General features: G+C 42.8%; 2 protein-coding genes across 2 annotated transcripts; one reads left to right on the top strand and one right to left on the bottom strand.

Annotated features, from left to right (window-relative positions):
* The first annotated feature begins 1380 nt into the window (after positions 1–1380).
* Positions 1381–9886, top strand: LOC123043096 (sterol 3-beta-glucosyltransferase UGT80A2). Its single transcript, XM_044465446.1, has 14 exons — positions 1381–1887; positions 2821–3002; positions 3356–3598; positions 3742–3853; positions 3934–4104; positions 5568–5631; positions 5720–5777; positions 6304–6481; positions 7118–7248; positions 7800–7902; positions 7993–8069; positions 8316–8363; positions 8704–8853; positions 9297–9886. The coding sequence occupies exons 1-14, from the start codon at positions 1725–1727 to the stop codon at positions 9471–9473; spliced, it is 1857 nt and encodes a 618-aa protein (XP_044321381.1). The 5' UTR covers positions 1381–1724; the 3' UTR covers positions 9474–9886.
* A 384-nt stretch (positions 9887–10270) lies between these two features.
* LOC123043095 (receptor kinase-like protein Xa21) lies at positions 10271–13923 on the bottom strand. Its single transcript, XM_044465445.1, has 2 exons — positions 11044–13923; positions 10271–10903 (listed from the first exon to the last, which is right to left on the bottom strand). The coding sequence occupies exons 1-2, from the start codon at positions 13904–13906 to the stop codon at positions 10518–10520; spliced, it is 3249 nt and encodes a 1082-aa protein (XP_044321380.1). The 5' UTR covers positions 13907–13923; the 3' UTR covers positions 10271–10517.
* Between the last annotated feature and the right edge of the window lie 243 nt (positions 13924–14166).

Below are 14166 nucleotides of genomic sequence, written 5' to 3'. Positions count from 1 at the left end.
CAATTTTCAACAGTAAAGTTAGAATCTCTGGCCTCACTTTGCTCCTAAGATTACTTTCTTTCAGTTTCCGAAGGCCGTATGCCAACCCCAATGCATTGCACTACAGAGTACAGACAGCAGCACTAGATGTATCGTGCAATTGTTCACCATGTGTGATCAATGAAACACGAATTAATCCATCACGGAAACGAAATTTTAACACACCTTATTTTAAATCTCAATTCAACATTATGACCAAACCCAGGTTCTCAAAATTGGAGTAGCAAACATCGCTAGCAGAGATTGTGCTGGTTGCTCACCATGTAGTTCACGGTCGATGTTCCCGACCACTGCGATCATCTCCCAGCGGCGGACTAGAGAGGCCGTGGCATCGGGAACCGAGATTGGCTAGGGCGGCGGTAGCAAGCGAGAAGGGCAAAGGAGATCTGGAGCCGAGCGTCGTTCGTTGTCATCGCACTGAGCAAGACGAAGAGAAGCAGCCTGCCTAGAGCCGACTCCCTCGTGCGTCACGTGCCAGGCCTCCGATCTCATGCGAGCCGAGCTTCACCCAGTGTCGCTGCGGGATACATGCGCCGTCACCGTACCATCGCCCCCTGCGTTATGTACCAACGAAAGACATGCACGTTGTACCGTCATCGTGCTGTTTGTCTAGACGGCGCCGTCACCGTATGATCTGTTTGCCGGGTCGTATCCTTCACTTACCTACACGATTGCATTGAATACAAGCACACACGCGTCTCTGTCCCATTCGTACACTTTCCAGGAGCAGGCGACCTATGCACGAAGGGTTCAGCCCAGTTCATCACCCTTTGGGATATATCCTTTCGGAAGTGCAATTGGATACAAAGATGGAAGGCAGCCCAGTTTGGGCGTGGGACGCATCTGGAGCCTACACAACATCATCAGCATACAAGATGCTGTGTGAGGGAGGAGTTAGATTCGGGGCCATCTGAAAGTGTTGGGCGCCGCTAGCGTGCAAGATCTTTATGTGGCTTGTAGTACAGTATCGCCTGTGGACTTTTGATAGGAAGGCTAGACACGGACACGGATTGCAAGACAAGAGCTCGCATCGTGTGTGTTCTTGCGGCAAGTGTGGCACCGACGCATTACCAGGATGGGACTGAGCACGGATTTTATGACTATAACTAACCAATCAAGGTTGGTGCAATGGTGGACGGCGGCCAGCAGCGCAACGGGCGTCGCCGGTCGGTCAGTGAGGCCACCCACTTCTTCACCAGGTGGGCTTCCTTTCCCTTCCTCCCGCGACGTGTCGTCACGCAACGTGCCGCCGCTAGGAAGAGGTACGTTGCAGCTGCTTTCCCTTCCTCCAGCTGCTCCGCCGGGATCCACTCCGTCTCCCCTCAAACCAAAACAAAATATCTCTGCTAGTAGGAGTACTAATTAATCCAGCCAAGCTGTTAATTAATTATTAAATCGGGTTAACTAAATTCCTTTCATGATCCTCGCTTACAGCTCAGGTCGGATTCGCAGCAGCACGGCACAGCTAGGCAGCAAATTCCTTCCTTGCTCACCCCTCCCGCATCTCCTCCTCCTCGCGCGTCGGCGGCCGCGAATCCGCCCGCCGCTCCCTTCCCCCTCCCCGCCGCAACGCAGCAGGGGTCGGGAGTCGGAGGGGCCGGAGGGGGACGGGCAGGGAGCGGCCGCCGCAAGCCTCGAATCTCCCGACCCCCCACTCAACAGGGGGCGGAGGGCAGGGGCTACAAATGGCCGCTGCCGAGCCGACCGGAGGCGGGGGAGGCGACGAGGTCGTGGAGGAGATTAAAGAAGGAGGAGAGGGGGCCGCGGCCACGGCGGAGGCGCACAACGGCGAGCGCCCCACCGACGACTCCCCCGGCCCGTCGGCGCCGTCGACGTCTTCCGCCTCAGGTAAAAGGGCCTCATCTCGTCTCCTAGGGTCTAGGGCGGGCGGCGGCTGCTCCCTGCCTCCCCCGCCATCTCTCGTCGCCGGACTCCACAGCACGGGGGGACGAGTCGTCTGACCAACTAGGGTTCTGCTCCCACCAAAAAATAGACACAGAAAGACAGATATAGCCAGAGAGGATCAGCCAATTTTCCGTCCTTCTGACTTTCCAAGGGGAGCCCCTCCTGAATCAGGGGAGGCTGGCCTGCTAATTTAGGCAGAGCCACATGCGGGATATGCTCTGCATTGCCCCGGATATTTTCCATCCGGCAATTTCCGTTGCTGGAAATTGATTTTTACCCAGCGTTCTTTACACCCGCCACTGAATCTGAAACATAGAGGTCGCAATTTTGGTTCTGCTGCCAAGCAGGCTGTGCTCTTCTGGCTCTGCTTGCGGTAACCGTCGCTGGCTCATTGCCCCCGCGTAGGGGAACGCGACACACAGGGTAACACCCTAAGCGCCGGGTGGGCTTTATGACACTATTATACATGACTTGTGGGTTGTGCCGGTCTGAACCATTTGTCGTTTCTCCTTTTGCCGCCATCTATTCCTGTTCCCGTCGCTTTTCTAGGCACTTTTTTTAGATTGTAAGTTTCTGCCTATAATAGTGCTTGCTATTCTGAGGAAATTGCTTGTTCACTAGACAGTAGTAGAGTACATTTATTTATTTGTATAGTTTTACCCAGACAAAATGTTTCTGAACTTTTACAGTTGCATCGACTGTAGAAAAGTAGCACGCCGGCACCCAGTAAGAGGGTGTGCTAAGAGATCTGATTAGTTGGTTTTCTGTTCGTACAATAGTCCAAGTTTCTAATGTTTATCTTGTGATAATGTGACTGGAAATAATAAATGTTATCATTTCCTTCTAATCCAACCCTCAAGTCATCCTTCCTTGCAGATAACGGAAACCTCCATAGATCAAGCACTATGCCGGGGGTGATCAAGGATACAGAGATAACTACTGAAACTACCGGTCCATCAAATCTGGAAAGGTCAAAAACTGAGAGGCGCAAACAAAATAATCCAGCTGATGATCCTACTAAACAGTTATTGGATGATAAGATTTCCATAAGGAAAAAGGTGTGTATAGCTGGCCCTCTTATCTTCCTTAGTATGATGAAATGTAGCTTCTTCTTGACACGGTCCATGTGTGGGTTATGTAAATCTAGGAGGTATTGAATTGTTAATTATGTTAGCTTCTGTATGAAGATTGTCATTAATATGTTTGGGAGATAGTTTTTATATATGTAATTGCATCTCTATAGAAGTTGGAGTCTTTAGTGTGTTGGAACAACATAGTATATTAAAATTTGTAAGTTTTGACATATTACAATGCATTGCATGGAAGCTTGAAACATGGCCAGATTTACTACTTCGTGTCTGGTGCTGGATTTCTCTCTCTTCTAATCTTCTGCATTTTTAACTTCACACAGCTCAAAATGTTAAATCGAATAGCTACAGTGAAGGATGATGGAACTGTGGTTGTTAATGTACCAAGTACTCTAGAAGCGACTCCAATTGACGTTGGAGCAGTGGATGGCTATGAGGATGTTGTTGTTGAAGAATCATTAGATGGATCAGATATACCATACAGACCTCCAATACAGATTGTTATACTTATCGTGGGTACAAGGGGAGACGTTCAGCCATTTGTTGCAATAGGAAAACGCTTACAGGTTAGCCCAAGCTAATATTATTTTTAATCTCATATTATTGTTTGCTAACTCCGATTAGTTCCATGAGCTTCTCTTCCAGTTTAATGTCATCATATTTATGTTTTTTTTAGTATGACAAAGATAAGTTATCACCTTTATTGTAGGATTATGGACACCGTGTGAGATTAGCCACTCATGCTAACTATAAGGAGTTCATACTCACAGCTGGGCTGGAGTTTTTTCCACTGGGTGGAGATCCAAAAGTACTTGCTGAATGTATGTTTTTTGGTGATTATTTTTTTCTAACTTCCATATCAGATGAAGATTAATATTTTTGCTACATTCACTTCGAGCAGACATGGTGAAGAATAAAGGGTTCCTACCTTCAGGCCCATCAGAAATTCCTGTTCAAAGAAAACAAATGAAAGAAATTATATTTTCCCTACTGCCTGCATGCAAGGATCCTGACCCTGATACCGGTATTGCTTTCAAAGTGGATGCAATTATTGCGAACCCACCAGCATATGGTCAGTATATTTTGTTTACTTTGAATTATTTTTTATGACTGAAACACAAAGCTCATTTATTAATAGTAAACAACCTCAGTAGCAAACCGTAAAATATCAGTTCTAGACAGGATGAGGGTCATCTTATGATCGTGCCTCCAAAATCTTGGTTATAATGAGTACAAGGTGCAAAATACTATTCTACATGGTTCTTATATAGGATCGGGATTGAATTCTCCCACATGATCATAAGATTCTGTAATATTGTTTGAATCCTATCAACCTCACTCATGCACAATTTATTCTTACAACATTCAGTTTGGTTATTTTCTGATTTGAGATTAATTTCAATAAAGGACTGGAATATCACCAAAGAAAACTAGCCAGGGACAGGGGCGCGTGGAAGCTAGCTATCCATGTGCCAGAACCATGAGTTGGTTGCGAGATCTTATGGGTTTCAGCTCTAGCCTACCCCAACTTGTTTGGGACTAAAAGGCTTCGTTGTTGTTGTTGTGTTGTTGAGATTAATTTCATTGCAGACCAGTTTTGTAGAGATAGATCTATTTATTATTTATGCTTTAGCATGTTCATGGTGTGCTTTGTCTTGTGCCATACTGATAACAGCTTTGCTTTTGTAATTGTAAACTCATACAGTTATCTTTTGGTTTCACCTTTCCTCTAGAGGCATCTCGTTTCTGCCAGGGCACATGTTTGGTTAATTTCTGTTGTTTTCCATTCTTAGAATTCAAGATTACGAATGATAAAGAGAAAAAGAAAGAACAAAGAGGAATAGTCATAATCTGAATGAACTGCACCTCATGACTTCATGCATAAATTTGATTTATACGACCAAAATCGGACCAGCTCTCTTTTTTATTGAGATTACTATATCTTATGACAATAAACACTCACCCACTTTCTCTGTATGTGAAAATCATCAAAAGGACATCTTATCTTGAGGGGTGAGTTAACATTTAAAACCTTTATATCACTACGTAAACCTACCAACATGGTGAAATCATCCCCTAAAAACCAGATCCATGTTATAATTTGGTCTGCTCAAGTCAAAGGCGTTAAATGCTGGTTAAATTAGAGAGTGCTATACAGAACCATCCACAAGTAGGTAGTGGAGTATGGACCTTTTCCTCTTTCCAAATAGGGCATGGCAATTGTTAGGAGATGAAATTATACTAAAACCTTTTAGTTTCAGCTATTCGACTGATGGCAAAACCACAATGGAGTGGTTCTCTGTTTCAACTTGTAGTTTTTAAATGTGAGGGTTTTGGTCCATGCTGAATGGTGTGATTTTCCATACGCGTCCATATATTATGAGGTCTGTTGTGTCCCTTATGTGTTAAGTGCACCTTTCTATCACTAAATTTTATTTTTGCATATTTTCCCCTTTTATGATCTGGATAAGCAACTTGATTACCATATTTTACCATTACAACTATGTCATCCTGCTGACCTCAGTATTTATTCAGGACATACACATGTGGCAGAGGCACTAAAAGTACCCATTCATATATTCTTTACCATGCCATGGACGTGAGTCATTTTTGTTCTGCTTCCTCTTTGAAAGACAGTTGCTGATGAATACTGTCATTTGGAGATCTAACATATGCTGCTTGTTCAGGCCAACTAGTGAATTTCCTCATCCTCTTTCTCGAGTGAAAACATCAGCTGGATATCGAGTGAGTTCACATTGTATTTACTTATTTGTTCTGGGTATCGAGTGACTAATGTGAAGCTTTTCTAAATCATTGCAAATTTCATGAAAAGGAACACAAAAATCGGTACATGTGGAAATTATTTTAAGAAAGAAAGAAATAAAGAAGAAAAACTTTGCCATCTGTTATTATTTGTCTTCCACCTTGTCTATGGATGTGTTTAAGTTTGAGGTCCATCTGATCGTATGGAGTAGTACATCACTAGGGTGTTTTCTTTTTTGCTGTAGTGAATCCCAATTGAGTAGTTCACGCACATATGCATGAACCTTGGTTATATATGAAATCTATAGTGGTCACGTTGTTTCATGCTATAAAAATTAAGAAAACCTACAGTGTTAGTACTTTCGAAGCATTGAGGCAAGGCTGTTTTTTTTTTAATTCGTCACGTGTCAATGAAAGTGAAATCGATATTGCAAAACATAGAGCAAATCCGTATGTTTCTTTCATCCATAAAATTGCTCTGATACCTCGTGTTTGTCTGCATTTGCAGCTTTCTTACCAAATTGTTGACTCTATGATTTGGCTTGGGATACGTGATATGATAAACGAATTCAGGAAAAAGAAGTTGAAGCTGCGTCCAGTAACATACCTAAGTGGTGCACAGGGTTCTGGAAGTGACATTCCTCATGGATACATCTGGAGCCCTCACCTTGTCCCAAAACCGAAAGGTGCTTGATTCATATTAATTTGAGCTGAAACTAGACCATGCTTAACCTTGTCTTTCTTGATTGTTTCAATTGCCAATTTGCCAAAGTTAAAAGTAATTTATATGGTCGAATGATCTTGTTTCTATCCCATTTTACAAAACAGAATAAAGGCAAAGTCAAGATAGTAACAGGTTCATTTGGTCTTGTGTTTCTCCCATTGCATCCTTTTGCTAGTATTTAGAAGAATTGGACGTGGTAAGTTAACTAGCTGATGGTTGACACCAGTGATGTTGCATACTCGAGTCATTGCAGCACTCCTTCAGACTTGTCTATATTATGGCAAGCTTAAATTTTTGGGTGCTGAGCGGTTGCATCGCAATTGCCTCTTTACTACAAGCTAGCAGATTGAAATTTCAGGAAATGCTGTTATTTAAAATTTAAAATTAGAAGGAAGTGCTTAGTACTTGCTAGAATATGTGCATATCTTATCACTGCTAATTATTTGAGGAGCTTCTATAATTCGTGTTCGAGATTATAACTGCAGTTATGAATTGTGGAGTAAATTATTGAGAAAACTATTGCATTGGATTTTTCAGATGTTGTTGTTGCTAATGGTTTGTGGCTCAATGTTAAAATTTGTCATCTATTTGAATGCAGACTGGGGCCCCAAGATCGATGTTGTTGGATTTTGCTTTCTCGATCTTGCGTCTGATTACGTACCACCTGAAGAACTTGTGAAATGGCTTGAAGCGGGTGACAAACCCATTTATGTTGGTTTTGGTAGCCTTGTAAGATCAGTTTGACCTTTCTTATATTTACTGCATGTTGGTTTTAAGTTCCAATATTCCAATTCTGATATGGTGCATTATTTGACCTGCTCTGTTTAACTTATTGTACTGATATGGTGCAAAACAGGGTTAGTTATGTAGTTGCATAGCGGATCTTTCTTGATTACCCTGATGCCATTGGCAGTGATGCACTTTGTGGATTAGTGAAACTCTTCATGTTTTACAGCAGAAAGCGACTTTGCACATGCTTTTTTTTCACTACCTATAGTAGTAACAAGAAGCTGGTTTGCCACTTGGAATCTTTGTAGCATCTCACAGCAGAAGAAGTTATTTGTGTGCTTTAGGCGGAGGGTAGTTTAGCTCGATAGTTTAGTAGCTCTAGTTAGTTAGGGGAATTGTTACTAATTCAAATAGGGGTTTGCTGTTAACATTACATCTAAAAAAATAGTCTCAACTAACTGTGAAATTTAAAATTCAGATGCTAGGTGCTTTTGAAAAGCCACCATAATAACTTACCTGATTCTTTCATTTTGTTTTTTCTGATACACTAGCCAGTTCAAGATCCAGCAAAGATGACTGAAACCATTGTCAAAGCACTCGAAATGACTGGACAGAGAGGTATCATTAACAAGGGTTGGGGTGGTCTCGGAACATGTAAGTTCATCTTGTTATTCGTGAGCATGTTGCACTATTTGGTTGTGGGCATATATTTTGAGTCCATCCTGAGTCTTGAACCTTTTGCAGTGGCAGAACCAAAAGATTCCATATATGTTCTTGACAACTGCCCTCACGACTGGCTTTTCCTGCAGTGTAAGGCAGTGGTAAGCCTTTTCTTGTTACTCTTGGTGGCTTAGTGCATGGATCATATCATGTTTCATTCGTATAGTATTTTTAGTGATCATCAAATATCGAATGTTTCCTGATTTTGCAAAACTAATTAACCAACAGTTTTCATGGGTCATACTTAAGAAAATTTGGTGAAAGAACTCCAGTGTTGCCACTATGGTGCCACTAGTGTCTGTTTATTCTGTTGAGAGGAAGGCTCACACCTTTTTGTACCTCCGCAGGTACACCATGGTGGTGCTGGAACGACGGCTGCCGGCCTGAAAGCAGCGGTATTCTCTCTCTCTCTCTCTCTCTCTCTCTCTCTCTCTCTCTCTGTTGCACTACGTTACGAGCTATTCATCACTATGCTACATGACTTCCACACTATTCTTGATGCAACTACAGTATTACTTTTTCTAAGCCAATTATTGTTAGGTAGAGTTAGAATCAGCTGAAAACAATTCCTGATCAGGGCATGCCTGCAGTTGCCAGAGACAACTTTTATTAGCAGCATTTACTCTTAGAACTAGCTAAGCAACTGGCAACTAACACCTGATCATAATATTTGCTATTTTTGGACCAGTTCTTATATTTAGTTTAGTTCTAACCCAGTGTTTTGGTGATTTGAAGTGTCCTACAACTATTGTACCTTTCTTTGGCGACCAACCATTCTGGGGTGAGCGGGTGCATGCTAGAGGGGTAGGGCCTTCGCCTATACCGGTTGATCAATTCACTTTGCAGAAGTTGGTTGATGCTATAAAATTCATGTTGGATCCAGAGGTAACTCTACAACTTTTTTGCGCTTGGGCAGATGAGACTTTTTCTTTTGTTTCATATCGCAAAAATAGATAACAAGAATATGGACGCAGATGTGCATAGGTAGGCTGCAGGCAGTGTTGCAGATATGGTTATGATATACTGATATACTGATATACTGATAATTACTCCCTCCGTTCCTAATTGCACTGGTGCATTTGTAGTTTGGTACCCAGCAGGGTTCCAAAAGCCAGGAATAGACTGGTTACTGCCAAGAAACAGGAACCGGTCCGTTAAATTGGATAGTTAGAATGTTCATATTCAGATATTAAGTTCTCAGATTGGAACAGCTTTGGGACATATACACAAATCAGTACTAAACTAAACTTCCCTGATTCAGAACTTATTGTATGATCTCCTATTAGTAAAATTACAGCAAACATGTATTTTCCCCATGTGATTTTCAGGTGAAAGAAAAGGCTGTGGAGCTTGCCAAGGCCATGGAATCTGAAGACGGCGTAACGGGTGCAGTCAGGGCATTCCTCAAACACCTGCCCTGTAAAACAGATGAAAACTCACCCCCACCAACGCACGGCTTTCTAGAGTTCCTAGGCCCAGTAAGTAAATGTTTGGGGTGCTCTTAGGTGCTGGTCAGATGCAGGTATACCATTCCTCCCTGCTGAACGGAGAGTGTAAAAAAGGCTCTTGGGTGACGCACTATGCTATTTCGTGCGATAAGAATGTGGAAGCCGAATGTTAGAAGTTGATGTACTTGCATGCGACCAGGAGCCCGCGATTTATGGTTCTGCGTTTTTCTGTATGTGTGTTGTGTAAAGAGTATTTGTCTGGTGATTTGATACATCATTTTGGTGTGGTTGCAACCTTGGCATGCAGCAACCGATGATCTCGCATTTATGACCAGACAATCTGTGTATATGGAGAACTTCAGAGTGCAGATTAGTTCAGCTACGCCTTTTGCAGTTTACCACATGGTTTAATTTGAAACTGCCAAACATGTCATGTTTATAATTATGTTTCAAGTGTTTCCTTTGTTCTACTACAGGTCTTCATGTTAAGATAAAGTAGTGACATGTGACCTCATGCACAGGGGAAAGTAATACTGTCACCCCAGTATTTCTTTTTTCTCAGTTTCCAAAAATGTGAAATAATTCATGGTCGTAAATTAGGCTATATAATATGCATTTGCAAAAACTTTGAAAAATATGACTTATGTGACTTGTACAGAAAATACAACTCTGGCTATATCAAATGAGGGTTGTTCATTTATATATCTGTTTTTCTTGTCTAAGTCACAAATTGATCATATTTTTGTAGAAATTATATAAGTTTGTGGCGAGAGGTGAACTGGAGAATGACCTTTTCACTTCCAACCGATATTTTGCATTAAATATTGGTTTAAGTGCATCTGACAGGTGTGTGTGTCGTAGAAACCCATCATTATCAGGCAAAGGGCTCTATTAACGTGGAAAGATTCTCAAAAGATCTTGCCGAGACATCTGTAGCGTAGAAAACCAAATTATTACAGAGAGCCAAACAAATCGACTTATTAAAAAGGAAAAAAGATGGCAAGATAGCAAATTATCAACATATTGCCATGCCGTAAAGCAACTAGCTTCAACTTCATCGACCGCCTTTTTTGCCTTAATAATGTGTATAAGGTCATTGCTTCAGTTGTCCATAGAGAAAAATGCCTCTTTTACTTCAGTTACTTCACCGTAGACATCATGCATCGTTGGTCGATCCTTCGGCGATTCCGCAGAGCATAATAAGCCAAGTCTAAGGAGCCGGAGAGCACATATATCCTTCAATGCAAATGTGTTGTGTTCTTGCAAGTTTGGGATATGACCGACACACTGATCTCCCATCTCTGAAATAAGACTAGGGTGAAGAATGTCTTGGGTTCGTGACAGCGATGCATCTACATACTTGCGGAGCGTCAAGCCATCACTAAACTCTTCATTAGTAGGTCGTTTATGTGTTAGCATTTCCAAAAGAACAATGCCATAGCTGTAGACATCACCCTCGGTCGAGATTTCACTGCCCATGCCATACTCTGCAATAATGTTTTGAAACGAAAAGTTCTTCAGCGGAGAACAAAAGTGAAACATGTATATTAATAAAAAGAATCTAGCAGCTGATATAGTTAATCATACTAGATTTCGTTAACATAATGTGCTTGTAAAACATACTCACCAGGAGCTATGTACCCAATAGATCCCCTTGGTCCAACTATGCTTGTTGTGCCGCTCTGCTCTCCAGATGAACATCCATGAATTAGCCTTGCTAGACCAAAGTCACAGACACATGCCGTATCGTCGTTGTTGAAAAGTATGTTGCCTGGTTTCATATCACAGTGAACAACTGGTGGGATGCATTGGTTATGGAGGTATTCAAGAGCACAAGCAATGTCAACTGATATGCATATCATTGCGCCTAAACTCATATCACCACACTTGTGATTATGAAGTCTGTCTTCAAGGCTACCGCTGGCCATATACTCAAAGACTAGAGCCCTGAACTCATTTCCCACTGGGTCATAAGTTGAGCATGCAGTTATAACCTTCACGAGATTCCGGTGACGGATGTGTTGCAATGCTTTGCACTCAGCAATGAAGCTATGCAATGCACCGTGCTGATTGAGCTTGAAGACTTTAACAGCAACCGTACCATCTTCCGCGTCGAACCAACCTTTGTAGACAGTCCCAAATTGCCCGGAGCCAACTACGTTGGCTAGAGAAAGACTATCCGTTGCTTTGATTATGTCACCATATGTTATCCTTTTCATCTCCATGTATGAATGGCCAATTCTCTCACTGGATTTGTATCTCCTTCTCAACCAAAAATTGAACACCCCCAAGAGCAAAGCAAGTGCAACGAGAGTTGACAGAGCTATCAGGATAGGAATGACGAACTTGTGTTTTTGTGTGGATGTTGAAGCAAAGCACCTAGGCAAATCTTGTACTGCAATGTTTGCACACAGGTGTGGGTTTCCTTGGACAAAACTACCACTTCTATTAGCAAACACTCCAGCAGTGGGAAGTGGCCCTTGGAAGTCATTGAAGGACATATTCAAATACATCAGAGAGGTGAAGGTCCCAAGGAACTCCGGGATTGTGCCAGATAGATTATTACTGGAGCAATCCAACACTTTGAGGCCTTTCAAGTTTGCTAGTGATTGTGGAATGTCTCCTTGCAGGATGTTCTCTTCTACACGAAGTGCTTCCAACCGAACACATGCGCTAAGGGTGGACGGGATTCTCCCCGTGAGATTGTTGTGAGAGATGTTCAAGGAACCAAGGTTTATCAAGCTACCCATCTCTAGTGGTATGGACGTTGTGAGCTGGTTGTGTGATAAATCAAGTAACCAACTTAACTGTTCCAACCTAGCCAACATATGTCCTTTTATGCTTCCACCAAGGGTATTACAAGAAAGGTTTAGTGCCAACAACTTCTGGCAGCTGCCTAAACTTTCAGGTATGATTCCACTCAAATCATTTTCTTGCAAATAAAGTTCTTCCAGTTGATTTAAGCTGCCAATGGAAGGTGGTATTTCCCCAGAAAAGTTGTTTTGTGGTAGACTAAGAACAACCAAGTTATGTAGCTGACCAAGGGTAGGAGGTATAGACCCCATGAAAAGATTTCTATCAAGATACAACATGTTAAGATTAGACAAATTTCCAATCTCCAAGGGGATGGTGCCAGATATGTTGTTTGACCGAAGAGTTAGAGCGGTCAAGCTTTTGGGCAGATTTGCTATGGAATTTGCTGGTAAATCCCCACACAAGTTGTTTTCACCTACGTTAAATTCTAGAAGATGTCTACAATTCGCCAAAGAGGAGAAGAATGTCCAGTCTCCAGCCTCGAGATGATTTGAGTACAACATCACAAACTCCAAATTTTCCATGGAGCTGAAAGAAGGAACCACCCCAGTCAGAGAGTTGTTGCCTAGATGGATATACGTCATGGTGGAGGCATTTTGTAGTGAGGCAGGGATGTCTCCCCAAAAATGATTATCTTGCATAAACAGTGATTTGATGTTAGCAAGTGTGTTACCCATGTCAAAGGGCAATGTTCCTCCAAGATTATTGCCAAACATCCCAAGAAAGTTCAGCGAAGACAAATTGTAAATTGAGGGTGGCACTGTCCCTGACAGATTGTTGGTGGAGAGATCGAGGTTTTTCAGGCTTGAAAGTTTACCCAAATCTGGAATGAATCCTTGCAACTGGTTATCGGCAAGCAAGAGCGAGGTAAGGGATGAGAGGTTTGCCACGGATGGTGGCACGACTCCAGTAAGGCTATTTCCGGTAAGACTTAGGTATGTGAGCTTCGAAGGAAACTTCATGAAAGGTGGAATTGTACCGGAAAGATTGTTGTTTCGAAGGTGTATCTCTGTAATGATTGAGTTGTTGAAGAGGGACGGAGGGATGGCCCCATCAATACTATTGTTTCTTAGGGAAAGGTAACGGAGGGAGTAACTATTTGCTAGTGAATGTGGGATTTCTCCATCAAGAAGATTGTTGGGCAGACTGACCGACTCTAGAGCCAGCGAGCTCCCCAACAGCGTCGGAATCTGACCAGAAAATCCGTTACTGCCTAGGTCTAGAGCAGAAAGTTTCCCAAGGGTACCAAGGCTGGACGGGATGGTGCCGTTCAACGAATTAAAACTGAGGTTTAGGTACCGGAGTTCGGACAGACGGCCAAGTTCGGGTGGGATATGACCAGAGAGGGTGTTGTTTGGCAAGTGGATTCTTACCAAAGAAGTGAGGTTGGAGATGCAGGTTGGTATCTCACCGGAGAGGCCTTCCGCCTCCATATCCAAGGCCACCACGAGGGGTGCTTGCCCTGTCCTTGTTGTGCATGTGACGCCGTGCCAAGTGCAGAAATCCGGTGAGGTGGTGCTTTTCCATGTATCAAAAGCTCGGGTGGGAGTGTGGAGGCTGGACTTGAGGCAGAGCAGAGCTTCTCTGTTGGTGTGGGTGCTAGCAACTGCCGTTGCAGATGACAAGGGGTTCAAAGCTAGAGAGATGAGGAGAATGGCTAACATTAGGCGGGCCATGTTGCTGGTCTTTTCGGCTGTGCTTTGATGCTATGCGATACGTGTATGTGCTGCTTTTATTTATAGACTTGAGCTGCTTGTCAGGACCAAAAAGCTTAGTACAGTTTTCGCAAAAAAGAAGAAGCTTAGTGAAGGTTAACTAAAGTGCCGTGCGAGTTGAGACCTAGACATCAGAGCATCTCTAGCACGTCTGGTATAATCTGGTACTGCAAATTCGTCTTAGGGGAACTTGAAGGTCCAGGCAGAACAGATCCACTATA

Source organism: Triticum aestivum, chromosome 2B, assembly GCF_018294505.1.
Source record: "Triticum aestivum cultivar Chinese Spring chromosome 2B, IWGSC CS RefSeq v2.1, whole genome shotgun sequence".
In the NCBI taxonomy this organism is placed as follows: domain Eukaryota; kingdom Viridiplantae; phylum Streptophyta; class Magnoliopsida; order Poales; family Poaceae; genus Triticum; species Triticum aestivum.
This window is presented reverse-complemented; position numbering and strand designations above follow the sequence as displayed.

Coding starts and splice junctions, on each gene's coding strand:
- LOC123043096 (XM_044465446.1), top strand. CDS start 1,725: ATGGCCGCTGCCGAGCCGACCGGAGGCGGGGGAGGCGACGAGGTCGTG. Junction 5,632..5,719: donor TTCTTTACCATGCCATGGAC/GTGAGTCATTTT, acceptor CTGCTTGTTCAG/GCCAACTAGTGAATTTCCTC. Junction 7,903..7,992: donor TTGGGGTGGTCTCGGAACAT/GTAAGTTCATCT, acceptor AACCTTTTGCAG/TGGCAGAACCAAAAGATTCC.
- LOC123043095 (XM_044465445.1), bottom strand. CDS start 13,906: ATGGCCCGCCTAATGTTAGCCATTCTCCTCATCTCTCTAGCTTTGAAC. Junction 10,904..11,043: donor TATTGGGTACATAGCTCCTG/GTGAGTATGTTT, acceptor ACATTATTGCAG/AGTATGGCATGGGCAGTGAA.